The sequence below is a fragment of the Camelus bactrianus genome, chromosome 9, assembly GCF_048773025.1.
Source record: "Camelus bactrianus isolate YW-2024 breed Bactrian camel chromosome 9, ASM4877302v1, whole genome shotgun sequence".
In the NCBI taxonomy this organism is placed as follows: Eukaryota; Metazoa; Chordata; class Mammalia; order Artiodactyla; family Camelidae; genus Camelus; species Camelus bactrianus.
The window spans coordinates 51,445,875-51,472,342 of NC_133547.1; the positions used below are offsets into that span (position 1 = coordinate 51,445,875).

Here is a 26,468-nt window from a genome sequence, read left to right on the forward strand (position 1 = left end):
TGATCAGAGCAGGCGGGATTCAGGAGGGCTCCCGGCATCTGTGACTAAGCCCCACTGACTCCTGAAACAACAGCAGGAAGAGCCTCCTGCCTCCCTTGCGGAAGAGCCAGCCACTCCATTGCAGTCCTCACCCTCTGCTTGCCAGGGAGGGGGCGTTACCTGGGCAACATCCGCCATCTCTCCAGCAACTGCTCCCACGGCAGAGGCAGTCACAGGCACCCAGGTTCTCCGGCCTGGGGAAGCGGAGCCTCTCGGCTCCTCCATGGGAGGCGAGCTGTCACGGGAAGGTGCCCCTAGCCAGGAGAGGCGTGACTCAGAACGTGCTGGAAGCACGCCTCCCGGGGATGGGGCGGCCGCTCAGCCGCTTGCCGCAGCCTCCGAGGCTCAGGCTTACACGAGCACGCATGCTCCCCTCACCCATCATTAAAGGAAAGGCTGCAGGGGCACCTCTGGAGCCACCAAGAAAAAGGAGTCAGGCAGGAGCTGGGCTGGCTTTTACGGCTTCTTTCCTGTGCCCAACCCAGAGCCGTGCTGCCCAGCACGAAAGCCATCTGCCCCATGTGGCTGCTTACACTGAACCTAATTAAAATGAAATACAACTGAAACTTCAGCACCTCTGTCCCACTAGCCATATTCTGGCTGCTCGACAGCCACACGTGGCTGGTAGCTGCCATACTGGCCGGCACTTATAGAGAACGTTTTCATCACTGCATTGGGCAGGCTGTCCTGAAGTCCTGGGGAGTCCTCTCTGCCACCCACACCTCAGAGGACCAGTGATGTGCTCATTACCTCTCTCACCACTCAGGCAACACTTAAGTGCCAGGGCCAACTTGTCAGCAACACCCTGCCTACCTGCCCAGCTCCTCCAACCTTCCCTTCAAGGTCCACAGGGAGCTGTCCCCAGGGTCCCTTGCACACCCAGGGAGAGTGATGAATTGGGTGACTTCTTTGGCTTCTCTGATTCCTTTGACCCTCTCATTCCTTCAAGACCCGCTGGGGCTGTGAATGCTGAACATGCCATGTAACGCACCATCTCTACCAAGCCAGTGTGCTTCTGGGCCCCCAACACTCAGCATTTTTGACCTTCTCCTTCATCCGCCAGAATAGCTTCCTTTTAGCATCAAGTACCATCACTTTGCCTTCAGCCACAACTCAAGCTTGTGACTGGTCCATGTGTGCCATCCCCCAGCTACCCATTTGGCCCTCAAGTCTTGATCGTTACCCTATGCCTGACTCATAACCTCTCAGCCCCCCACCCCCGTGGACTCTGCACAGAGACTCCAATTTAGCCAACACAGTTACTGAACTGTTACTGCCAGTCCAGCTAATTAACAGATAGATTAATTAACGAATACCCTCCAGGGACTTGGGTTTTTTCAAGATGGGTGCAGGGACACCCACGCTGAGTGAGGCACTGGCTCTATGGAGGATAAGGGAGTCAAGGAAAAGACACAAAATGAGACACAGGCCTAGTCCTGGTACTCCCCTGCAGGCTGGAGGGTAAGGCGCAGCTCAGCTCACTCTCATGACACTAATTCCAGCAATGCTGGCTCCCACCTGCCCAGTGATTACCGTGTTCCAGGAACCACCACCCTGCATAGCACGCTGCGACACGTGACACGAGAGCGTGAACTGTTGTCACTTTCGGAGGGCTCTCCACAAGCCAGCCCCTGTGCTGAGTGCTTTGTATAAAACACCATTTAAAATTCTCACAACCGCGCGACAACGTGAGCAGTATAATTAGTTCCATTTTATAGATGAGAAAATTGAGTCTGTGAGGGGTTAAGTTAAGGAGCTAGTAAGAGCCAGCGCTGGAGCTGGGGCCCAGGTTTAGCTTTGGATCCTCAGTCCCCGACCACCGTGTCACACCGAGAGGCACACAGGAGTGCCTTCTCTGCCTCGGTTGGTGCTGCCGCCACCTGCTGCAAGGACAACTGAGAAGCCCTTTAAATCCAAAAGTTGAGCCTCGCCTCCCAACTGCCTGGAGGCAATTCCAGACTGGCTGCAGCCCGGCTTTGGGCTGATATCTGCCTGGAAAGCCGGGTCCTGGGGAGATGGGTAATTGGTTTGAAAGAGTGGGAAGAGCCTGGGCACTCTGCCCCCAAGTGCCCACAGGAGGCGGTCTCCCCGCCGCCATTACTGCTTCCAAGGAAACTGCAGGAACTCGGGCACAGCGTCCTGCTCACAGTCTCTGGAGCATCGGCTTGTTGCCTGGGCAACCACGCATCTGGCTGGTGAGGAGATAAACTGGCTTTGGTGCCAGGCTCGCAGCTGGGGACCACATCCCACCTGGCATCTGGGGCCTGCCGCATCCTTGGCAAAATCCTGCCACCGCACGGATCTGTCTGACTGCACTGAAAAATTCTAGTGGCCATTTTCCTCACTGAGCTCTTGTCTCTTTGGTGGGGGCAGTGGGGTGGATCATGCCTTGTCTGTTTCTTCACTATTTTGTGTGGTGGCTGGAACAGCTGAGGGCACATGGAAGGTAGTCAGTATTTGTTAAAGGGAGGAGAACAAAAATCAGAAATAATGGTCAACATGTACGACATGCTCCTACCGCTGGCAGCCACTGTACCAAATTCTTTAACCCTCCCAGTGCGCTTCAAACACTTCTGTGTGCAGGAACCACCTGGGTGGGGGCAGGGGTTATTAAAAGGCAGATTCTAACTCAGAGCCAGGGGGGCCTGGGAGTCTGCACTTTTAAGTAGCTTCCAGATAAGACGGATGCTCCTGAACCCTACTGGGAGTGCCTGGTCTACTCCTCCCTCGGAGGCAGGCAGTGTCATCTGCCATCATACACTGTCCCCTTCATACACAGAGTGGGGCATCGAGGGATGAAAACCTTGCCTGAGGTCACACTGGTGTTGTGGGTTGAGCTGTGTCCTTCCAAACCGTATGTCCAAGTCTTAACCCCTGGTATCTGTGAATGTAATCTTATTTGGAAATAGGTCTTTACAGATGCTATCAAGATGAGGCTGTGCTGGATTAGGGTGGGTCCTAAATCCAACCACTGGTGTCCTTATAAAAAGGCCATGTGAAGACATACACGCACACAGGGAGAGAAGGCCATGTGGGGATGTAGGCAGAGACGGGAGCAATGCATCTACCAGCCAAGGAACGCCAAGTAGTGTGGCAGCCGCCAGAAGCTGGGAGAGGCAAGGAAGGAACCTCCCTTAGAGTCTCTGGAGGGATCCCAGCCCTGACAACACCTTGATTTTGGACTTCTGGCCCAGAACTGTGAGAGCATAAATTTCTGTTGTTTTAAGCCACCCAGTTTGTGGTCCTTTGTTACGGGAAACACACAGCTGGTGAGCAGGAAAGCAAGGTGGAGTCCAGGGAGCCAGGCTCCTGGCCACCCTGCTGTTCCACTTCAGCCATTCGAGTTGACCCTTCCCTTGTATTTTACTTTTACGGAGGTGACAGCCCGGGCCCTGCTCTCAGCAGCCTCTCCTGGCTTACCCTGCCCATCAGTGATGCCGTAAGGAGCTGCCTGGATACCCGGGAGAGCTGCAGAGGGAAGTCCTAGGCGGATTCAGGCAGGACGTCAGCACTGGGCTGGCTTACGGTCTTCAGCAAAGAGGAGTCATGAGGTGGGCTCTGGCTCAGAGCAAACAGAGCTCCTTTTCCTTTTCTGGGGTCACACATCAGCCAATAGTTGGCAACTCCATCACGCCAGCTGATAACCCAGGGCTTCCTATGGCCGGGCAGTGAGCTAAGCTCATCCTAAGAGGAGGTCTCAATCCTGGCTATGCATAAGAACCATATGGGAGGCTTAACAACCCTGCAATAACAGAGTCCAACCCCAGGCCAATCTCATCCAGGGGTCGTTGGGGGCAAGGTGGAGACAAGGCATCTGGGTTCATATTCTACCAATGAAGGGATAAACAAATGTTGGATATGGACACAATGGAATATTATTCAGCCATGAAAAGGTAGAGGATTCTGACACATGCTACGGAAAAAGGCAGATGGTGGTTATAGTTGCACAACATGAATGTACTTAATGCTATAGAACTATAGCCTTAAAAATGGTTAAAATGGTAAGTTTCCTGTTACATATTATTTCACCACAGTAAAGAAAAGTTTTATTTGTAAGTATAAAAATTCCCAGGTGATATGAGCCTGCAGCTAGGGGTCAGCACTGCTGGTCCAGTCTAACGTGGCAGATGGGACCACTCCCCACTGTATGGACGAAAGATCCCAAAGTAGAGGGGACAGTAACCCGCTCCAGGTGAACCAGGAGCCCTCTTCAGGGTCACCTCACGGTCTCGGGTCACAGTCAATGAAGGGAGCTTGAACTGGGGTCACAGGTACAGCCTCAGACCTGCTCTCAGCATTCTGGAAATGCTCTCCCGTCTCCACAGAGCCTAACCCCAGAGGCTGGGGAATACCGTGGGTGGTGCCCAGGAAGGGGTCGCGTGCACCTCTGGCCTGGTCACAGAACTCTGGGGAGGCAGGCGCTCCCCAGGCCCATGCTTGGCACACCCGATACTACCCCTCACTGCCCTCGCTCACGTGCCTCCCCTGCCGGCCTATGGACTCCTGGGAACTCAGGGGCTCAGGTAAGGCCCAAACAGGGACCCCAGGTGTGTGCAGAATGGTGCACCTCTCCATTCAGACTTCTGTTCTGCTACTTATAAGCTGTGCAGCCTCAGGCAAATTATATCACATTTCTGAACCTTAGTTTCCTCATCTGTAAAACGGGGATAAGAGGAGTGTCTGCCTCTCACAGCTGTTGACAAGATGAAATGTGATGTTTCAGGCTGAATGCCCAGCACCTTACAGGTGCTCAATAAATGGTATTTATTGAGCCAGTAGAACATTGATTAAAGATACTTCACTTTTGAGAAAAAATAAAGGGGACTAGAAGCCCCTAAATGCTAGAACAAACTGTGGCCCACATGCAGTGTCACACTAGATAGTAGTTAAAAGGATCAAAAGTGAGCTCACAAATCTGCCAGATTCCACTCCCACGAGCCACTGTGCAGTGTGGAAGCAAACATACACATGTACATATATGTTCACATGCATATGCTGCACATACATGGGTGGGGAGTGGAGGACGTGTGTCAGGCTGATGGCAGTCATCCTCCTTGAGAGGGAAGTGGCCTGAGGGAGGGCCCAGGGGGAGGGGGCCAAGATGAGCTTCAGCTTTATCTGTAATGTTTCAAATTGTTGCAGGAAGACACACCCATGTATTGTACATTTCATTAAAAAGAAATAAAGAAAATAAAACCCCAAAGATTTCAGAAACTGGGATCACGGAGGTGATACTGTCCCTTCCACAGAATTCTCAAATTGGTCAGAATCCCACATTCTTAGAAGGGGCTGGAGAGTATCTGAGATCCTATTCGTTCTGACTTTTCAGTGTTCTAGTAGGTTACCTCGTTTCTGAAATAATACACGTTCACCAGAGAACTAGAATCGTACGGCTCAGTGATCAGGAAGGGAGTAACAAAGAACACAGGAGCTCACAGTGTGCACTCACTGCCCGCACAGCTGTACGCTGGTGGACCATTGCGTCGTGGATTCTTTCTGTGTGCACATGCAGCCCTCCCCTCATATAACAGTGCACATAAATTTAGCCTGTATCATACATGTTGGCTTGTTTATAAGCTCACCTCTGCCCCTCACTGTACCTCCTTTACCCCGGAATCCATGCTAAAACCATGACATACGTCAGTGGTCAGCAAACATTTTCTGTAAAGGGCCAGATTACAAATATCAACAGGCTTTTCTGGTCATGGGCTGCTGTTGGCGCATAAATGGGTGGGGCTCTAACTTACAGAAACAGGCTGTGGGGTGGACAGTTTGCCAACCCCTGGTATGTATCAGTTCAGATCTTTCCCCAAGGCCCTACATCATCAAATGCAAATATATATAAAGATTTTTGGGTCCTCAGCTTTTGTTGTTTTGTTTCTCACTTCATTTTACAAAAAAGGGATCACATCTTGCTTTTTCTCCCTTAACACCTGGTGGAAGTCGCCCCAAATCAGTTAGTACAGATTTCCCCATGCTGTGTGCTTTTGTAAGCCACCTCAAATATCACTGGGCAAAGGCAACAGACACACTTAGAAAATGAAAACCAAGCAAACAGAAGTCCTCTCGCCTGACCCCAGCCCTCTGTGCAAATGCTCTGATGGTGTCCCTAGCAGTGGCCACCAGTGCTGTGACTGCCATGTTATCAGTGACCACACGCTCCTCTCCGATCAGACAGCTGGTCCCTTTACTAGGTACTCTGTGTCAAGGAAATCTTCCCTAGCAGCCACTGCCTGCCTTGAGGTGGCCCCTCGGTCCAGCACATACTTCCATGGTCCCCAAGTCCAAAGTCCATCCATGTTCCCAGGCTTTGGTGTACTCAGAGACTTGTCCTGCCTCTCCTTTATTACGAACTCGACCCAAGGAGTGGGTGGGACCCCACTTTTAAAACATTGTTTAAGAAGATCCTATTATTGTCTAGTACTGATGTTTTCCGACGATGTTATGGGTGCTCGGAGCCCCGCGCCGTGCAGAACCCAACCTGATACTGAAGACCACCGTGGGGGCTGCTTGTTAATCAGTAAAAGGAAACGTCAGTTTTCTGAGGAAACACCCCGGGTGGATAGCAATTCACCAAAAAAATTTTTAAAAATGCAAATGTGGTACATCCTCTGCAATGTGGGAGAGGCCAGCTGGGGTGAGTTTCGCTCCCCTGAAAGGCAGAGGACAGACAGCACTGGGCTGTTTCCCTCGGGCCTGAAGAAGGGAAATCTCTCTCCCAAATAAGGAGTTCCCCGGCTCAGCTTCAAGCCGGTAGCATCTCAACAGGGGCCTCCGCTGTTTATTTGACTAAGAACTTTATCTGGGGCTCGCAGTACTTCAAAGGGCTTCTGACCCATTCATCCCTTTGTGAGGGAAGCCTCCATCCCTTGTCGGGCTGCCTCCTCTGGGCTGGGGCCATGGCTCCCGCCACAGGGGTCCAAATTTATGAGCACCCTGGCTTATTAACTCACCGACAGCTGATCTCCAGTGTGTGTGCCCAGGCAGGTGAGGAAGGTGCACTTGGGCCAAAGGCCGGGCGTATTCCTGCCTTCCCGAGTCGGGGGTCCTGTGAGGAGGCAGGACTTACAGGGGGCTGCTCCTTCCTTGCAGAGGAAGGCCCCTCAGACAGGCCAAGGAGAAGGTCGAGATGGAGTCAGGGGCGGGGGGGGGCTTTGAGGGCATTCACAGTGGTGAAGTCTAAGTTGCCACACAAGTGGCGGAGACACTGGCAGAGCCACCAGAAAGCTGTTTACCCTTGATTTCAAACTGAGAGGAACCCAGTTATAGGGCGTAAGGGACTCAGCTGAGGCTGAGATACAGGGGAACTCGGTATCTCAGGCAACTCCGGCTGGGATACAGGGGAAAGTTATTGAACCTGAGGTCAGTTTTCTAGCCTGTAACCAGGGGACACAGTCCCACCTCCCAGGGACACTGTGGCCTAAACAGGGTAACAGATGACATGGCTGGAAAATAGTAGACCCATAATAAATGTCTGCTTCTTTCCCCTTTCCTCAAGCTGTGGCAGTGGCTCTCCCTCTGTGGCGTGTATCAGAATCACCTGGAGGACATGTAAAACACAGTGTGCTACACTCTCCTCTCCCACCTTCAGTTTATGAGACAGAAGATTTGCATTTCTAGTAAGTTCCCAGGCCATGCAGGTGCTGCTGGACTGGGAACCTCACTTTGAGAACCACTGAGCAATGGTCCAAAACCCCTGGGTCTATGGTGGCAGAGAGGACTGAAAGGAAAGAAAGACCACCCGAGATGGAAAGTTCAACACAGATGCTTCCAGAGCCAGCAGTCACCAACAGTCCGCTCCAGTCCACCACCTTCGGCCAATGTTGAGTTGGCCCTGACCTCCCAGCTGTGCTTTTTAGAGTCCACACGCTCCCACACATCTGTTCCTGCCCAGAGGTCAGGTTCGGCCCACTCTGCCAAAGGGTCTTGTCCACGCAGCTGCCTGGTCCCCACTGTTACTCCAGCCCTCGCCAGACACAGACCACTGTGGCCTCCTCTGCTGCCAAGGCCGGCAGGCTCTATCGAGTGGCTTCAGGAGCCTTGACAGGGGCTCTCTGTCCATTTCAGAGGTTTCTGCAAAACTGTCTGTTGGTTCCAAGACAGAACCAGGGTCCTTCTGGGAGCAGGGTGTGGGCCCCGAGGGCCAGAGCAATTTTACCCTTGTCTCCAGATCAATTAGCCTATCTCCCTAACCCCTTTCCATCCAGAGAGTTGGCTGCCTGCTGCGTATTTTCTGACTGCCGGGTGGTGAGGACCTAATCCCTCTGTGGGGACAAGTGCTGCTCTTTTTGGAGGCCCTGTTTGGCCTCGTCTCTGAGCCAACAGGCAGGCAGGAGCCTCGGAGGCAAACACAGAACACAGAACAGAAGGCTGCCCACCCTCCAAGGCCGGCCCCCGTCACGGCCCACCGAGCTGCCCACCACGCAGCTGCAGAAGGGACCTGCAGACTCCTGAGAACAGAAGGTCTTCCTGGTCAAGAGACTGCTTCGCATCTATGTTTTAAAAACTTATTTGAAGAAAGAGAAAGGGAGGAAAAAAACTCTCCCTTAAAGGGCAGAAAACAAGTTCACCCGCAAAGCATTTACGTGGAGAACTTCCTTGTGTGGTGCGGTGACTCATCAGCCCCGTCAAAGCGTGCGTGGGATGACACGCTGAGGCCCTGGTCCCCCTCCTCGTCTGGGAGAGACAAACAACCCACAAATGCGCTTCTCTCCTGTTTGGAGAGCCGGCTATCATGCGCCATGCCTGAGGCCCAGGGAAGGCCTTCATGCAGGAGGGGCTGGGCAGTCTGCTGTCCCCAAGCCCGGGGCTGGCTCTCCAGTGGGGCTGAGGAAGCCCAGGCTGGGGCAGCAGGGGCAGGGACAGGCTTGAGGTCCCAGGGCCATGGTGCAAAGCCAGCTCCCCTGTTTCCCACTCTGGGGCCAGGAGGGTCACTCCACCCCGGGCTCCTGGACTACATCTTCTTGACCTTTTGAGTGGGATGGTTAGAGGGATGGGAAGGAGCGAGGATGAGGCACAGAGAACTTCTTGCCGCCTTTGGTCCGTGGATGGGAGGTGCTCAGTAAGGCCTGTCCTTTCTCGCAGAAACTCAGCTTCCCATCTGGAAAACAGTTTCACTGAAAGATCTAAAGTCCCATCTGGCTTGACCTTTGTCTGCATGAAATACTACGAAACCATAAAAAGAAAAAAGTAGATCTGTATGTGCTGCGTGAGCTTGTGTGTGAGCTCAACCGCGATACGTAATTAAAGGGTAAAGGAGCAAGAACACCTCGTGTGGATAATAAAATCTGTGTGGAGTTTCAAAAGGAATTTTCATAAAAACCTTCTAAAAGGCCCCATGAGACTAACAGGGCTGCCTTTCAGAAATGGGCTTGAGGGAGGAGGGACTGTGCATTCTATAATTTTTAGAATTACCAAGTACATGTGTGACTGTCACTTTTCTTAAATGCTAATAGTGGATATCTAGGGAGTGAGGGATTGATTGACTGGAACGTGGTCAGGAGGGAACTGTCTGGGGTGATGGGAGTCTGGGTGCTGATTATTCAGGTGAATGCAATAGTCAAAACTCACCACCCCCAACAGATAAGGTGTGTGCATTTTTTTAATGTATGAATTATAGCTTGACACTATAGGGAACAGTATGGAGGTCCCTTGAAAAACTAATAATAGACTTAACATATGACCCAGCAATCCCACTCCTGGGCATATACCCAGAGAAAACTCTAATTTAAAGAGATACATGCACCCCAGTGTTCATAACAGCGTTATTTACAACAGCCAAGACATGGAAACAACCTAAATGTTCATCGACAGGTGACTGGATAAAGAAGCTGTGGTAAATTTATACAATGGAATGCTACTCAGCCACAAAGAGGGATGAAATAATGCCATTTGCAGCAACATGGATGGACCTAGAGATCATCATACCAAGTGAAGTCAGAGAAAGACAAATACCGTATGATACCACTTATATGTGGAATCACAAATGAACTTATATATAAAACAGAAACAGACTCATAGACATAGAAAACAAACTTACGGTTACCATAGGGGAAAGGAGGAGAGGGATAAATTAGGAGTTTGGGAGTAGCAGACACTAACTACTATATACAGAATAGATAAACAACAAGGTCCTACTGTATAGCAGAGGGAACTATATTCAATATATTATAATAACCTATAATGAAAAAGGATGTATGTATGTGTAACTGAACCACTATGCTGAACACCTGAAACTAACACAACACTTTAAAGCAGCTATACTTCAAAAAAAAGTATAGTTGATTTTTTAAAACTTAAACTGTTAACAGAGGTTTATGGACAGTGGGGATTTTTTTCAGTTTCCTTCATCCTTTTCACTATTAAAAGAAAATCTTGTAAGTGTAATTTTTAAATGCCCCGCCTTAGTACTTCTGTATATTGCTGGCAGGTGTATGAGTTGGCATGACCACTTTGGAAGACTGCTGGGCAGTGTCACCAAATGGGACACCCTGCTTGCCCTATGGCCTGAGCTCAACAAGATGTAAATATATGTTCACCAAAAGACGTGTTTACAATGGTTCTATTCATAAGAGCCCCAGCCTGGAAATATCTATCCATAACAGAATGAAGAAATTAATAGTCTATTCATTTAACAGAACACTATCCAGAAAAGCAAATGAATAAATTATTAGTATACAGGATATTATATATTGCATAGATAAATCTTATAAACATAATTTTGAGCCAAAGGAGCCAGACACAAGAGTTCAGCTTGCATGATTTCATTTATATGAAGTTCAAATACGTGTGGGACTTCGCTGTGCTGCCAGCAGGCAGGAGCATGGCTTCCTGTGGTGGGGGTGGGGGTGCGTGAGGACTGGAGGGGCCGGGGGACTCCAGGGAGATGGTCATATTCTGTGTCTTGATCTGGGTGGTCACACAGATCAATTCTGCTATCCTTTAATGAGAAGTTTATTTTAAAAACAGAACAAAATGCCCCATGTCTATTCCAAAGAGAAATCTGGTTGGGGAAAGTGAGGACCACTTCGAGGACTGATGCTCGCCTGTGGCTTCCCTGCCTCTTTGGGCTCAGACATGGGGCCACGTCATCCTTACCCCCACCCTCTCCAGACCCAGGCAGTGCCACCTCCAGTCAGAAGGAGGAGGCTGGGCTCAGAGACCCACCACACTGGGTTCAGATCCCAGCTGTGCCTGGTTCTGGCTGTGGATAAGCCCCTCTGCCGTCTCAGCTCCTCTTTCAAGATGGGCCTAATCAAACCTTGAGAAGACCGCAAGAGAGCACACATCAGAGCCCCCCAGCATGGCTCCTGGTGTTAGCAGATACCTAGTAACTGTTCTCTCCGTTCACTGTAAAGAAAGCCCCTGAGAGCGTGAGCTCTCCTCCCTAGGCTGTCCTGTCCTCTGCCACTTGCTAGTTTCAATCCCTGAAGCCCTCCTTGTTGTTAGTTACAGGGTCCCCGATGACCCACAGAGGGCCATGAGATGCGGCTGGGCGTCACTGGGGAATGTGGTCCTCCCAGGGGGACTGACAGCCTGGACCCCCAGGGGCCTCCCCTCGGGTCCACTGAGCACAGGTGCTGGAGAAGCGGCCTGGCTAGACTCACCTGTGTGAGGACATCTGCTCTCTGGGGCTCAGCTCCACCACCGGCTGTACCTCCCGCTGAGGCCCCTCCCAAAGTCTTGGACTGTGATGGGCCCCCTGCCTAGTGGGAAACCTCCCCCCCCCACAGTTCTCTGCTGAATCCCTCTGATCCCTTTTAGGAAACACAAAGCCCTCTTTGACCAAGTGCCAGAAACTAATCTGGACGGAATTCCTGCCTTTTCAACCTGGAGGAAGCAGACCTGTGGCTGGGCCTGTGAAAGGACAGAGGCCAACTCCTTCCCCCCATCGCCCTGCTCCCTGGTTTGCCTTCCTGCTCAGAGGCAGGACAGTTGACACTCAGGACGGTCCCAGGCAGAGGAGAAAAGGAAGCTCAACAACAGCTCCTGTGAACAAGCCTCAGGCCCCAGGGACAGAGGCCAGAGCCAACGGGACTGGATGTGGCTTCCCAGTAACACTCAGTCTCCACGAGGTCACTAAAGGTGGGGATGGTAGGAAGCTTTCATTCCCTCCGTCAACTCAGGTTGACCAGCAGGGACTTTGTCGAGAAGCGTTCTGCCTCAGGGGAAGAGAGTGCAGCGATTGATTAGTGATGCCTGTCATGGGCTCACTGGGGGTTGGAGGTATGCATGCTATGCATGTGCCTCCCTTCTTCTGGAGCCCTGTCTTTTGGAACCTTTCTACACAAAGGGAAACAGAGGCCTTGATCACTAAAGAAGAATAGGAATAACTAACATTGATCCAATGCTTATTCTTCCAAGTATTCTTCTAAGTTCTTTACCGCCATTAACCCACTTAACTTTCTTGGTCTTATTATGATCTCCCACCTTATTCAGGAGGAAAAGGAGGCCCACAGAGGAAAGCAGCTAGTCCAGGGTCACACAGTCAGTGAGCAGCAGAGCCAGGATTTGAACCCAGCAGTCTGGCCCAGAGCTCTCCCTGTAGACACTACAGAAATTATTATTTGGGGAGCAGATTGGCAATATGTGGTAAGAGCCACAAAGAATATCCCTACTCTCTGCCCAGTAATCACTGTTCTGGAAACCTGCCCTAAAAAAGTAGTTCAAAAGAAGTAGATCTTGGCTGCAGGGGACCATCAGGACTGCCTTATCTGTAACAGACAAGAGAGAACAGTCCAAATGCCTGACAACAGCAGGTCTTTTGGTAAATTATGCCACGACCTCTTCACAAATGTCATGCAGCCATCAGGAAGCCTCTTCATTTGGGGCTGGACATACACTGAAGCATTTAAGCTGCAACTCTATGCAAAGCAGGACCATCTGCGTAGCTAGCCACAGCAGCCAAAAGGTCTATGCAGAGGTGGATGAAGCCTGGAAGGGCATTTCCAGGAGTGAAATCCACCATCAGGTGGGGACTGGCAGAAGCAGAGCAGTCGTTGCCCTTGAGATGGTTGTAAAGGTGTTTTCACAACTGGTGGAAAAGGGCAGAGAAAAAGGGGAGATACAGGGGTGGGGCAGGAGGGACAGGCCACTCAGAAGTGGCAGGAGGTGAAAGAGGGGTCACTGTCTTCCTTCCAGACAAGGTGGGCCCAGCCAGAGCCACATGGGAGCGTGTGACCCAGAGCAGAGCAGGACCAGGAGCCAGGTGAGGTCGGGCAACACAGCCTTGCTGTTGGGATATGGGGTGTTGGGGCAAATGTGGGAGCGCTTGGTCCTGAGCTTGCCCTTCTGGGGCCCAGGCCCAGGCAGTGTGCCGTGTGCTGTGCGGCATGCAGGGCAGCTGGGGGATTGCCAAGTCAGAGATGTGAATTAACTCACATCATCCACACGGTGATGTCTTGAGATCCAGGGGAAAATGTAAAGCTCTCATGAAATGCCTTGCAGGACAAAAACCCCGCTGCCCCTGACACAAGGCAGGAGGACAGACAGGAGACAGGGAGAGTCAGGAGCACGCCCCACAGGCGCGAGGGGAGAGCTGCCTGGTGCGTGTGCGTAGGTGTGTCTGTTTAAGTGCGCACGCACATGGTGTGCAGTTGGGAGCCACGTTCTCAGGGGTTATGATCCCAGGTTCTGGAATCAAACTTGTGTTCAGACCCCAGCTCTGCCATTCGACAGCTGTGTGAGCAAGGGGTTTAACTTCTCACCCTCGGTCCCCGCACCTGTGAAATGAGGAAACAGGAGGACGCAGTGCCCTCACCGGGTTGTGAGGGTTCAACAGGGTGACGCAGCGAGGTGCTGGCACCTGCCCAGCACAGGAGGGAGTGCCCCTTGGTGGGTAGTGAGGCCACCGGCTGCTGTGATGAGAGAGGGACTGAGGCTCGGGGACGTGGGTAGCGTTTGAAGGGACATGCATTTGGGGGGATCTGTAATCTGGGGGCCCCAACTCAGGTCTGGAAGTGGCTCTTCCCCCAGGAAGACAGGCCTCAGGCTCCCAGGCCCAAGAGAGAGACAGAGGAGGGTCCAGGAGGAAAGTCAGAATTGGGGGTGACAGCCCCTACTGGAGGGTCCCACCCTTTTCCCTGAGCTCCCCATCAGGGGAGGGGCATCAGCTCGAGGGCCTTCTATTCCTCTGAGCTGCTTCCCCCAGGTACCTTGGCACCAGCGGGGCCTCTCTCCCTGTGTGGGCACCAGGACGGTGGGTCCAGCATTCCCGAGAGGGCAGCCTGACGGGAGAGAGAACTAGGCCACCAGCCCCACGCTCTTCACCTCCGAGCCTCCAGTTTTCACCTGCACACTGGGGACTCTGGCGTGGGCTCAGCCCAGGGCCCGATGTAGAAGTGAGACTGTGACATCATTGGGAGCACTGTCCTTGGCAATGTCCTTTGTCCCCTCGGTCCCCTCATCCAGGAGACGGGACAGGGAAGACCTTGCGGAACCGCCGTGAGGATTAAGGGAGCAAACGTGCATAAAGTGGCAGGCCCAGGGGTGCTCAAAACCCAGAAGGAGCGCCCACAGCCTGCACCTCCTGAGGACAGACTGCCCCTCCGAGATCTTACAGACACTGAGGCACTGCAGGGGCTGACCCTCCCACTCCTGCCCACCGGCTGCTCTGATACCGGCTCCTGTGGGCTCCCTCCTAACTTCACATCCAGAGCAGCCCATGCTCACACCCACCCAGTAAGAGATGCTAGGAATCTCCCCATTTCACAGGGAAGACTGAGGCCTGAATAAACACACTCCATACCCAATGCACCCAACTAGGTTACCCCCTCACTCACACACACACACACACACACACACACACACACACACTCATACACACGTGCACGAACCCTATGTCTTCTTCACCCTTCTACTCTGTTCAGGTGAGGGACAAGGCCCTGGCTGGGGGTGACCACCAGCTGTGGCCACCCCTGGGGCCTGAGAAACCCTGCGTGGGGAGAAGGAGGCTGCATGGCCAGGGCCCATGGCCAGAAAGGATGCAAACCTGGGCTGAGATTTTCCCAGGGCCAAGGGCATTCCTCTGCCCGGCAGCCTTGTGACAGGATCACAGGTCAGCTGCTGGTCTCACACTGGCTGCTCCGTGCCCCCAGGGCTCAGGCTTGGCCCTGGGGCTGTTGTCAGTGACCCAGCTCCCCCAACCCTGGCATAAAATCATCTTGGGTTTCAGGACTTATGGGCAACGGCGAGGAACCCCTCTCAGGAAGTGAGAAGGCACTTTGCAGAGCTGGAGGCACAAGAAGCACTGACTCCACAGAGCAGGTGGGTGGTCTTGCTTCTTGGGCCTCTTTCAAAAGCTCCTTACAGGTGTGCCTCCTCCCTGCCAGGCCTGTCCGTCACAGCTGTGTGCATCTGGGCCCCTTGCCTCGAGCCTAGAAACAGGCCAACCTCCTGACAGCTTTGTAAACACACACTGACCCTCACAGCCTGAAGCACACTCTTGGCCTTGTCACACAAACCAGGTCTGTCCCCTTCTAGCCCTGCACACGTGACAGGCCTGACTCCACAGGACGTGGCTTCCAAGGTGCATCTGAGTGAGAAATGAGGCCTCATTAACTCAGTGCAACTGTTTATGCTTCCATACCCCCAGGAATTAGCCTCAGGGGCCAAACCACCCAAACCAAACAGGACTGGCCTCTAGGGAGCCCTGAGGTCGGCATGCTCGGCTCCAGCGGATCCTGGGAGGGCTGGAGCCGCCACCCCACTGCCCAGAGTGACCCCATTCCACCCTCCTTCCTGTCGTCCTCCTGTGGGCCCCAGGCCTCCTCTGGACCTCCCAGACGAGCGCTGCCCAGAGAGAGAAGGAGAGGCCGGGAAGGGGGTCCCAGGGACATTGTGGGTCTCTGCCCTTCTGGGGGCCTTGGGACCCAGGACAAGTGACTCAAATTTCCTCACACACAAACATCAATGACAACAAACTGTTCGGTGAGACAAGATAATGCTCAAAGCCCAATGCCTAGCATGGAGGATACTCTTCTAGTGAGCTCTGATGGCCTGTGGACCCAATGAAGCTCAGAGCTGAGGCCACAGGAACAATGGCGCCCCAGGGATGGAGCAGATCCCCCGGGATGGAGCAGATCCCCTGGGATGGAGGAGACCCCCTTGGATAGAGCAGACCCCCCAGGATAGAGCAGACCCCCCGGGATAGAGCAGACCCCCCGGGATGGAGCAGACCCCCGGGATGGAGCAGACCCCCCGGGATGGAGCAGACCCCCTGGGATGGAGCAGACCCCCAGGATGGAGCAGACCCCCTGGGATGGAGCAGACCCCCAGGATGCAGCAGATCCCCCAGGATGAAGCAGGACTCCCGGGATGAAGTAGGTCCCCCGGGATGGAGCAGAGGGGGCAGCAAGAGTATCACACAGGTGCCTTCCTCACACCCTGCCTTGTCCCACTGCACAATACGAGGCAGATTCCACAGCGGCGCTTCCCAAGCCTTTTTTTTTTTCATTATCGACCCCCTTAAGAGCATTTTAAGGTATTCCCCCCCCCCACTTGCCCTTGTCCTTTTGAAATTAAATACTAGAAAATAAGGTTTTGTTGAGGAGACTGAACTAGGAAAGCCACGTACCACTGGAATAACTGCAGGTTTTTTAAGCCCCAAAATACCAATTTTGGCCCACTTGGAGGAAATATCACAGCTGTGCAGAATGCCCTGGAGATGCCAGTACAACTAGATAGAAAAAAAAATCGATAAATCAATGGGTAACATTCTTTACAAATAGAAGAACGCATTCTCTATGTGCACAGTAGCTACAACATGCGTGTACATGTTGCTGTCGGGAAAAAACGATAAAGCCAGTATTTAGAAAATTTTACAACTCAAGCTAAGGTGGTGGGATTTCTAAAATCCTAAACTGTGATATTCTACTGGTTTTTTTTTTAAAGTTAAAGATAGAGAAAAGAAAAAAAGAGAGAAAAAGAAACCCCAAAATGGTTGGTGGTAAATAAGGAGAAAGTGACTGCATCAGCAGGGACAAACAGGACACATCCTGAGGGGGCTGAAGAGTCCCAGTTAGAATGAGGCACAGATCGGTCCTGACACCTGCTGTGAGACTATGGGCAAGGCACTAGACCTCTCTGAGCCTTGTCATTTGCTGCATAACCATGAACAGGAAAGCGCCCAGCCATGCCTCGTATGTTGTAGGTACTCGGAAACTGCGTCTGAATTAATGAACACTACTAAGTAGAATCTACGCAAACCACAAGACGAGTCAGCTATAGAACAGGATTCGAATCCAGGTCTCTTAGCTCATTTCACTATCCGGCCATACCTCCAAAAGACCTTATATTTCTTGCCATTTTCAAAGGAAGCAGAGCTTGCCTCCTCCAAACTCATCAAAAACTGAATGGCAAAGAGCCACAGGAATGAAATCAAGTTGCTGATACTAAGGTATCACTGCCACCTGGTGGCAGCATACCTAAATCATTGGTGGGGGGAGGGGGAGACGACACTGTCAAAAGGGGAAAACTACCCGTGTCTTACTCATGCCTGAGACACAAGCAAATGCTTGCACAGTGAGAACAAAGGTCACCATCCACCACCTGGCAAAGGGGCCACTCACTGCTGGGCATTTGCTGATTCCTTGGTACCCTGACTTGGGTTTCTTGGATGCTTTCTTTCCTTTTTTAAAAAAAATTAACTGATTAAATGTAACAGCCATAAACCAAACACCACCAAAACTGAGTGCAGACATCCAGGTCTTTATGAGAACTGCTAGAAACCCAGGGATCCCCAACTCTGCACTTGCTCAATCAACTGTCTGAACCCTATATGCAACAACTGCCGTCTGAACTTGTACATTTCAATCTTGACACTTTTAAATCATCCTTTGAGCTGTCACGATTTCCTGAAAGGTGGCTGGCTATGCCCACCACCTTAGTCATCCCTTGTAGCAGCATAATATTCACACATTTCACAAGCACTGCCTTTTAGGTGTTCCCATAGATTCCAGAAAATGGCTAAGAAAATGTGGACCAGGGCAAGGCAGAAAGCAGAGCCCTGCAGAAGCCACTAAAGACAGCTTCTCCCTTTGACACTGATCTTTGCACCTTTCAATGAGGCTGTCAGGTGGACAGTATGTCTCCAAGTACTTTCTGCCCCACCCTGAGCAAGGCAATCCTTTACTGAGGAGTCACAAGGAAAACATGCATGGAGAACAGAAGAGGGAACGCTCTGGGTAGCCGTTGTCCATGGCAGTGAAATGGCCTCTTCCTTCAGGGAGCTCCTGACTACCATACCACCCTCTCGACTGCCCGGGCATTTGACTCCCAGATGGCCTGCCACAGGTCCTGACCTGGGACACACTTGGCGGCAGAGAGCCAGGCCTTCGGGACAATGTCCCTGCAGAGATCAAGCTCTCAGCAGCATGTGCCACCTGCCTGCTTAGCTGCCACCTGGTGCCTCCTGCCTGCACTCAGAAACATACAGGAATGAGAAAGACCTAGGTCTGAATCCTGCCCCAGGCCCTTACTAGCTGTGGGAGCTGGGCTCCAGCCTGGCCTTGCCTTTCCCATATATCACATGGGAGCAGTGATAACAACTAGCCTTACAAGGCTGCTGCAAAGGTGAAAGAGGCATGTGAGGTGGCCTCATGCCCTGGCACACAGCAGGTGCTCAATAAGTGCTAGTCCTTTCCCTTTGCAGCTCCAATTTGGACACTACCGCTTAGCCTCTGAGACAGCCACATGAGCACAAAGCGAGGGGACCTGCCGCTGTTGAGGGAAGGAGGAGAGCAGCCCTCGCTGGGACCAGGAATGTCATTTTCTGGGGTTGTAATACTATCCTCTGCCCAGCTGTAACAAGAGCCCCTCTGGAGGCACGAGAGGAATTCAGACTGTCCCCTGGTTGTCCCAGCATGGCATCTGGCCTCAAACCCTGCAAAGGACCGGCTGCTCACCCCACGATCCTCCAGCTTAGTGTGAGATGACAGCACAGGACATGCACCAGTCATCCTAGCCACACCCTGCTGGTTCTGCGAGGCCAAGGGCCTGCCATGGCTTGTTCTAAACTAAAAGATAAGAAGGCAGGAGAGACGGGAAGACAGGGTGCAAGGGTCCTGAACCAGAGCAGAATGTGGACCCCCTAGGGGGATGGGAGGACCCTTCTCGTAGATCTGGCCCCTGGGTCTTGAAAGTGCCCTGCAGGGGACTAATTCACCCTATGTGCTAGAAGGCTCTGGACCAGCTTTCAGAGCTAGAACCAAATTAGGCCAAAGAACCAGATAACGGAAAGGAAGTGAAGCCTATGGAAATATACGGTTGTGTGTCTGCATCTCTGATAAATTTACCTTTGGTGCCACCTTTGGAAGTAACTTTCAACCCATCATTTGTGCCTCTGAAGTCCTGCTCCCCAAGCCCCTCAGGGCAGCCCCAGCTCTGATAGCAAGCGGTTCCACAATCCTTTTGGAAGCAGGCAAAACACTACAAGGCTCATGGGCAAAGTCAAGGGCCAATGTGGCAGGAATGCAGTTTCGGCATCGCAGGGGGAAAGGTATCAACCATCCAAGAGGGAAGCGAGGGGCTTTTATACAAATCGAGCAAAGGTCCTCAGCTGAGCTGACCAGAAGACAAGAGACCTCTGCCCTCACTGGACAGACCAGTCCCGAGCCCACACTCAGCTGTCGAGACAAAGGCGGCCTCTCAAACAAGCGAGTCAGGACTTACCTTCCACTGCAGAGAATGGAACCACTGGTCCCGCAGGTAGCTGTTGGCAGCCTGCAATGAGAAAAACAGGACAGCAAGGTCCAGTCACTGGCTTGTAGCATTTCAGAGCACCTTACAGGCCAGCATGCAAGCCCTACCTGCTCTGTCCCGCGGGGTCTACCTTGTGACCCTGCTGAGCCTTCCAAGGGATGCACCAAGCTGAACCCCTTGTGTGTAAAACCAAACCAGAAGCGGGCACCCGGGGGGGCTTGTCTGAAACAAGACAGCACTGCTACCGGGCACTTGTTTTGCTGGGTAGACACTGTGGCTGGAAGAGCTTTTCAACTCACTCAGGATCACAGAGGGGCCAGGATGAGTGAGGAAGAGGCACGTGGTGGGATGATGACGGCAGAGCGGACTGGGTGCTCTCCCAGCACTGCTCCGGGCGCTGGGTGTTTGTTATCCGCATCATCTGTCCTCAGCCCTCACATCAGCCCTATGTGGTGGGCAACACTGCGTCTATTTCACAAAGGGAAAAACTGAGACCCCCCGCACTCACGTCAACTAACCACAGTTAAACCCAGCAGCCTGGCTACCAAGCCTGTGGGTTTAACCACTATACCTCCTGCCAAGTGCAGAAAGCCACGGTAGAACGCACCCAGTCTTGAACTCAAGCAGAACTACATTAAAAAATTACCATGTGGGGAACAAGACCTTCCGTGATCCACACCACACTAGTTCAGAGACTCTGGGCCACTCAGCGTCACGCTGCTCTCACTCCTGGTCTAGCAGATTTGCTGATGGCAAGAGCAGTATTTATGGCATGTTTAATGTGCGCCAGACACAGTGCTAAGCCCACGTGTGGAATGGCTCATCCAGTCCTTTAAAGTCAATGCTGGGAAGCTGGCACTGTCAGCACTGTCATCCCTATGGTACAGATGAGGAAACTGAGGCTTGGGAGGGTTAAACTCTCCCACAGGCTCACAGGCAGTAGGTGTGGGGCCAGGGCTTGAACCCAGCAGTCATGCTGAGGCCAGTGTTACAGCATTTCAAGTCTGCCGCTGGCCACTCCCAAGGCAGAAATGCAATGTCCCTTCCCTGCCTGACCCCACAATTCTCCGCTCCAAGTGACCCTGACCCTGATAGTCAAGGGACTCTGACCAAGGCCAGAGACTGCCTCCAAGTACGAATGTCCACCTTCTGTCCCTGAGCCACACAGAAGCACGTGCACAACTTCAGGTCACCCTCATTCAAGGAGATTTAGCTCTTGTAGATTTACACCCTCCAAATCATCGATGAAACATGAGGTGCTCTCCTAGGGCAGAGTTTGGGGAAATCTCTGGGCTGGAATCAATGAACCGGTTCAGTGGCCCGAGCAGCCAGGCATTAGGCTCCCGTGGGCAAGCTCAGAGACTCGTTCCGAACCCTAACAGACCTGTACCAGCACCTGGAGGCAAGGTGAGTCTGAGTTTCTGCCCTGAGGGAGGAGCAGGCTGTGAGACACCCTCTCTGTGATGCAGGAACATCTGCGGTATCCAAGTCTCCAAGAGACCTGGGTTCAAGTCCGAGGTCTAGCGGTGTGACCTGGAGCAAGTCCCTGGATGACGCAAAGCCTATGACACCTGACTGGGGCAGTGGAGGTAGAAGGGGAGTCTGCCATGGGGACCAGAGCACCCCAGAGAGTCCGTGGTCAGAGTTGATTGAGCTGTGGCCTCATGAAAATTCTTGTTCATTAGGGTGACAAAATACATCTCACGCTCAGAGAGAATGGTGCAAAGATCCCAAATGATGAGATAATCCATCTAAAATGCTTATTGAGCACAGCACCCAGCACGTGCAAAACTCCACCAACAGCAGGGATCTGTACCTACAGGAGCCATGGCCAGCGGTGCACTGATAAGCGTGTAAGGACAGGCTCTCCCGCATAAAAAGCCCTGATCACAGCGTGTGCGGACTTCCATGCTGTGAGTGATGCCACCTTGGCTGATTCCATGCTACCAGGGGATGTTCCTGGACCAGAGCAGAGATGACCGTGGTCTGCTCTCAGGAGCTGGTACAAGCCAGTGTGAGCCGGCTCCAGCATGCTTCTAGTCCACAACTATTTCTCTGCTTGTTAACACACCAAGGTGGCCAGAGAGACGGGGAGGTATGGTAGATCCAATGAGAGACTTCCAAAGCTTGTCCACGTCCTGATCCCCTGTGAGTGTGTTACCTTTGGTGCAAAGGGACTTTGCAGATGTCATTAAGTTAAGGATTCTGAGATGGGGAGATTATTCTGGATTACCTGGGTGGGCCAGTGTAATCACAAGGGTCTCTGTAAGACGGAGGCAGGAGGTCAGAGAGTCAGAGATGGAAGGAGAGGTTGCCCACAAACCCCGGGATGTGGGTGGCCTCTAGAAGCTGGAAACGGGAAGGAAATGGATTCTTCCCTAGAGTTTCAGAAGGAACCAGCCCTGCCAACACCTTGATTTTAGCCCAGTGGGACCTGTTTTTGGATTCAGATCTCTAGAATGGTAAGATTAATCAATTTGTGTTGAACGAACGAATGAATGAAAAAGAGGACTGTAAAATCCCTGAGGTCAGGGTCTCATGTCCAAATCCCAGGCTCTGAGTAGCACGGCCAGTACCACCAGGGTGGGGTGCATGAGAACACAAACCGTGCAAGAAAATGGAAAGCAGTGCGGGTGTAGTAGTGGTGGACAGGGACTCGTTTTGCTGCCTCGGCAACCAAATCCAGTACAGACCTGTGTCCCCTGTGACCAGGCCCAGCCCTTTCCAACCAGGGGGACTCCGCTGGTAGGAGCCCCTGTTAAAGACCTTTAAATGGGCTTCTCGGCCCGTCCCTTGGCTGTGTGTGAGCAGGTGATCTGGGCTGGGGCAATCAGAAGCTCCTGCCCACGACTCTGGGTCTCAAGCAAGTGACGTCAAGATGAGGGGGTGAGAATTCACTATGAGGCAGGGGCTGCGTCTTCCTGTGGAGGTGGTTACTGGGCTGTGACATTGTCTTCCCACTGGCCCCAGTCCACTTTCTAAGCCTGCTCTCCAGGATCCTGGCAATCTTTCTGGTATTTTCCCTTCCTGCTTGCGGCAGCCTGAGTCCACATAGGCTGGTTGCATCCAGAGTCCTGATGGATACACACGGCCCCACCAGGTCCTTCCTCCTTGTCAAAAATGGATGTTCCGATGCAATTTCCCTGCAGTTGTCTCTCCGGAAGGAACCAGCCAGTTCCCAGAGCTCCAGCTTCTCCCAGTAACACCACGAACCCTCTTGGCATCCCTCAGGTCCCAGGGCTTACACACCAGGTGGTTTTGGTCCTGCCCAGACCTCATTCAGTGTGCCCAGCTGGCGGCTGAGCAGGAACAGCTCCACAGATCTCTCCTGCCCTGTGTCCAGCCTGGCCTTATCCCCAGGTCTCATTTGGGTCTGCTGTGTCCTGCTTTTCACAGCTGCCCACACCATCTCCCCACTGCCCACCGCTCTTCACTGGCACTCGCCTACTCTTCTCCACTTTGGAAACCCCTTTGCCTTCCCCAAAGCCCTGGCCAGGACCACCCACCCTCCCCGACTTCCCAGCTCTTGGAGCCCTTACCCCTACTCCCTGAGGTTTATCTGTCCCACCCACAGGATTGGGAAAGGAGGCAGGATCCACTGGGATTAACTGCTGCCTCCCCAGTGAGGCTGGGGGTTAGGAAGTTTGCCGAGTAAATTAATTATAGGTAAGGCAAAGCTCGAGATGCCCGAGGAAGCAGGATGCCACTCAGCCTCCCATGCCTCCTTCCCTGAAAGGCAGAGACAGCGAACGTCTCCCACCCACCCCTGCGGGCTCATTCCTCCAGAGCACAGCTGGGAGGGGAAGTGGCCACAGTGCCTGCCTTGCTCCATGCTAGCTGCACTTTGGAGGAAGACAGAGGCCTTGGCCTCATTCGTCCATTGTAACAAATGGCTCTTTGATTCACAGGCTGAAAGGGATTTCAAGGATCACCCAGTCCCGGGGTTCTCAGTCTTTTGAGGATTCATGGGAACCTGAAACGCTTTGAGAACCTGAAACAAGCGACAGACTCACACCCAAGTAATGTACACACTGGTACACTACCCTCCCCACACAATTGTGCAGGCAGTTTCGGAAAACACGGTGGACCAGCCTTTCTTCTCCCGCCATGTTTCTGACGAGGAAACTAAGACCAGACTTGCCGTGGTCTCATCCATATCCTCTCCCAATGTTTCCAGCTCTCCTTCCAGCACGTGGTAGGAATTCACAGCCCTGTGACTTGTGTCACTTCTGGTGGAATCCTCGAAGAGCCAGTGCATGATTTAGTCGGTTCCCTGCCCCCTGTCCTACCAACCAGAAACAATCCAGATGCTGCGGACTCACATCTGACCCATGATGCACGTGCAGCATGGGTGAGAAATCATCCTTTGCTGTTTTATGCCACTTAGAATTGGGGGCTGCTTGTCACTGAAGCATCATTTTGCATAGCCTGGCTGGCTTTGCTTTTCATCTGGCTTTCACACGGTGTGTACATTGCACCAGGGATCACGCTCTGCTTTCAACCCCTTCCTAAGGGGCCTGCTGAACTCTACCTTTTGGGTCTCACCCACAATGCCAGCTCTGGAATGCCTGTCTTAATGGTGCCTTCCCTTTTGCCACCCTGATCACATCAGGTGATGACAGCTCATTGAACAGGTCACAGTGTCCTGTAATCGCCTATCTTGTCCCTCTTCCTTTCCAGTCTGTAGGCTCTGTGAGGTCAGGGTGAGTCTGACTTATTCACCACTGTGTCCATAAGACTCGGATAAATGTTAAATCAAAGTCTGGATGACGTTGAATGAATGAATGAATGAATGATTGGATGGATACATGGATAAGAGGATGGGTAGGTGGATGGACAGGTGGATAAATGGATAGGTGGATGGACAGATACGGATGGATGGACTGATGGACAGACAGGTGAACAGACTGAAGGATAAATGGATGGGTGGGTGGGCAGATGGATGAAGCATCACTAAACCTACTCTGCTCATTTTGAAGAGCATTTCATGTGCAGTAAACTTCAAAAGAACTATTCAGCCTCAAAACCGCTGCTTCTCCATGTTGTATTTGACTCTAGAAATGTTGTATTTGGCTTTAGAATCATCATGACTGCCTTTTCCTGAGCACCTACTATGCACCTGGCGTAGTGTTAAGTATTTTACATGTAATATTGCTGATTCCCACAGCACCTAAGGAGACAGGTAGTATGGGTCCAGTTCACACATAAACTGCAGGCCCAGAGAGGTTATTCCTGCTGCCCAAGGTTACACAGATGGGGAACCTGGAAGAGCTAGGCTGGGCCTCAGGTCTGTATGACTCCACAGCTGGCTCTCTCTACTGCTGGGCTCCCAGGAACTGGGCGGGGAAATCTGAAAGCACTGTGCTGATGAAGGGGAGGAGGGCTTGGAGCCTGTTCCAGTCACCCAGAGGCCCCACCCCACAAACAAGAGGGAAGGCGACTCGTGGTGTGGCCACTATGGGCATCCTCACAGCCACCTCCCCTCTCAGATGGAGCCAGAGAGGTTACGCCAGAGTGGAATGTACTGCCCCTTTCTTCGGTTTGTCAAGTTTCGAAGAAGGAAAGAGGCTGCCGAGGGACATTGGGAATCCCAGCGTAGGCATCTCTAAGTGCCTTCCAGGGAAAGGGAGAGGGGACTGGGCTTCACTGGGTCTAAGCGACAGAGCCAGTCTTGGCAGAGTCGCCACACTGATGTGGGAGGGGCCGAGCCTGGACAACCTGGCCCCACGGGACACAGCACCCAGCCCAGAACCCTGAGGGTCACTCTGAGGAGCCTGGACTCAAGCCTGGGAAAGAGCCCCTGGCAGCAGGCAGGCCTGCTCGAGCAGCACTGACTTCTCCCAGCGATAAATCTTTCGAATACTGAAAGGGCCTCGTTCCAGGCAAATTCTGCCTAATTTCCTCTTCGAAAGTTGCCAAGTTCTCTCTCATTGTTGCATTGTCTCAAGAGGTGAGAAAAACAGCCCAGGGTGCACTGTGGCTGACTGTTCCCAGGTTCTCCTTTCCCGGCCCAACTTCTCAGGGTAAAAACAGCATGTGCTTTTCAGGCCGGAAAGGTCTTTCTCTCCAGCTTCCAGTAAGAAGGGAACCCGCCCTGTCCCTGCCCCGGCTGCCAGCCTTTGGGGTAAACAGATGCCTGGCTTCCGAGCAGCTTTCGGGAACATCAGCGAGAAGAGCAGGTTTGGACACCGTTCCAGAAAGCAGCAGGAGCTCTCGGGAAAGGAGGGTCCCCTTGCCCTGGTCCCACCCGAAACCTTGTTTCCCGAGCAATGAGCCCTGTGTACTTCTTACTAACGGGTAGAAACCCACCTGGGAGGCAGAAATCTCTGGAAGATGATCTGCCACCACACGGCTCTTTAATCCCCGCCAGCCCACCGCACAGGCCGCAAGGAGCACCCCCCAGGATGCTTTCACTACACCGCTTATGTACTAATGTAGTTACCCCTCACAATGAATCGCCAGCAGAAAGGGCATTAAGGGAAGAAAGAAGATAAATAGGTCCTTTCTGCACCCAGGGATTCTAATAACACGGCATTAGGGAGCTCACAGTGAAATACACAAAGCATCCAGAAACACGCCAATTGGACTCAGGCTGGAAGGCTGGCGCCTTTGGTGACTCGACCTGCCGGCATGTTGCTTGGTGTCTCCGAGCAGAGGAGGAGGCACATCTGCCTGAGAGCCTTTCTTGACCTTTCCTGAACTCAGATAGGTCAGCTCCCGGGGGTCTGAGT

At 52.6% G+C, this 26,468-nt stretch overlaps 1 protein-coding gene across 2 annotated transcripts in view; it reads right to left on the minus strand.

Annotated features, from left to right (window-relative positions):
• CMIP (c-Maf inducing protein) overlaps window positions 1–26,468 on the minus strand; it is a 220,598-nt gene that overhangs the window by 51,761 nt on the left and 142,369 nt on the right. For both annotated transcript variants that reach the window (XM_074370363.1, XM_010967605.3), the window contains one exon: window positions 19,708–19,758. In XM_074370363.1, coding sequence (XP_074226464.1) covers window positions 19,708–19,758 — 51 coding nt within the window. The remainder of the gene's footprint in view (window positions 1–19,707; window positions 19,759–26,468) is intronic.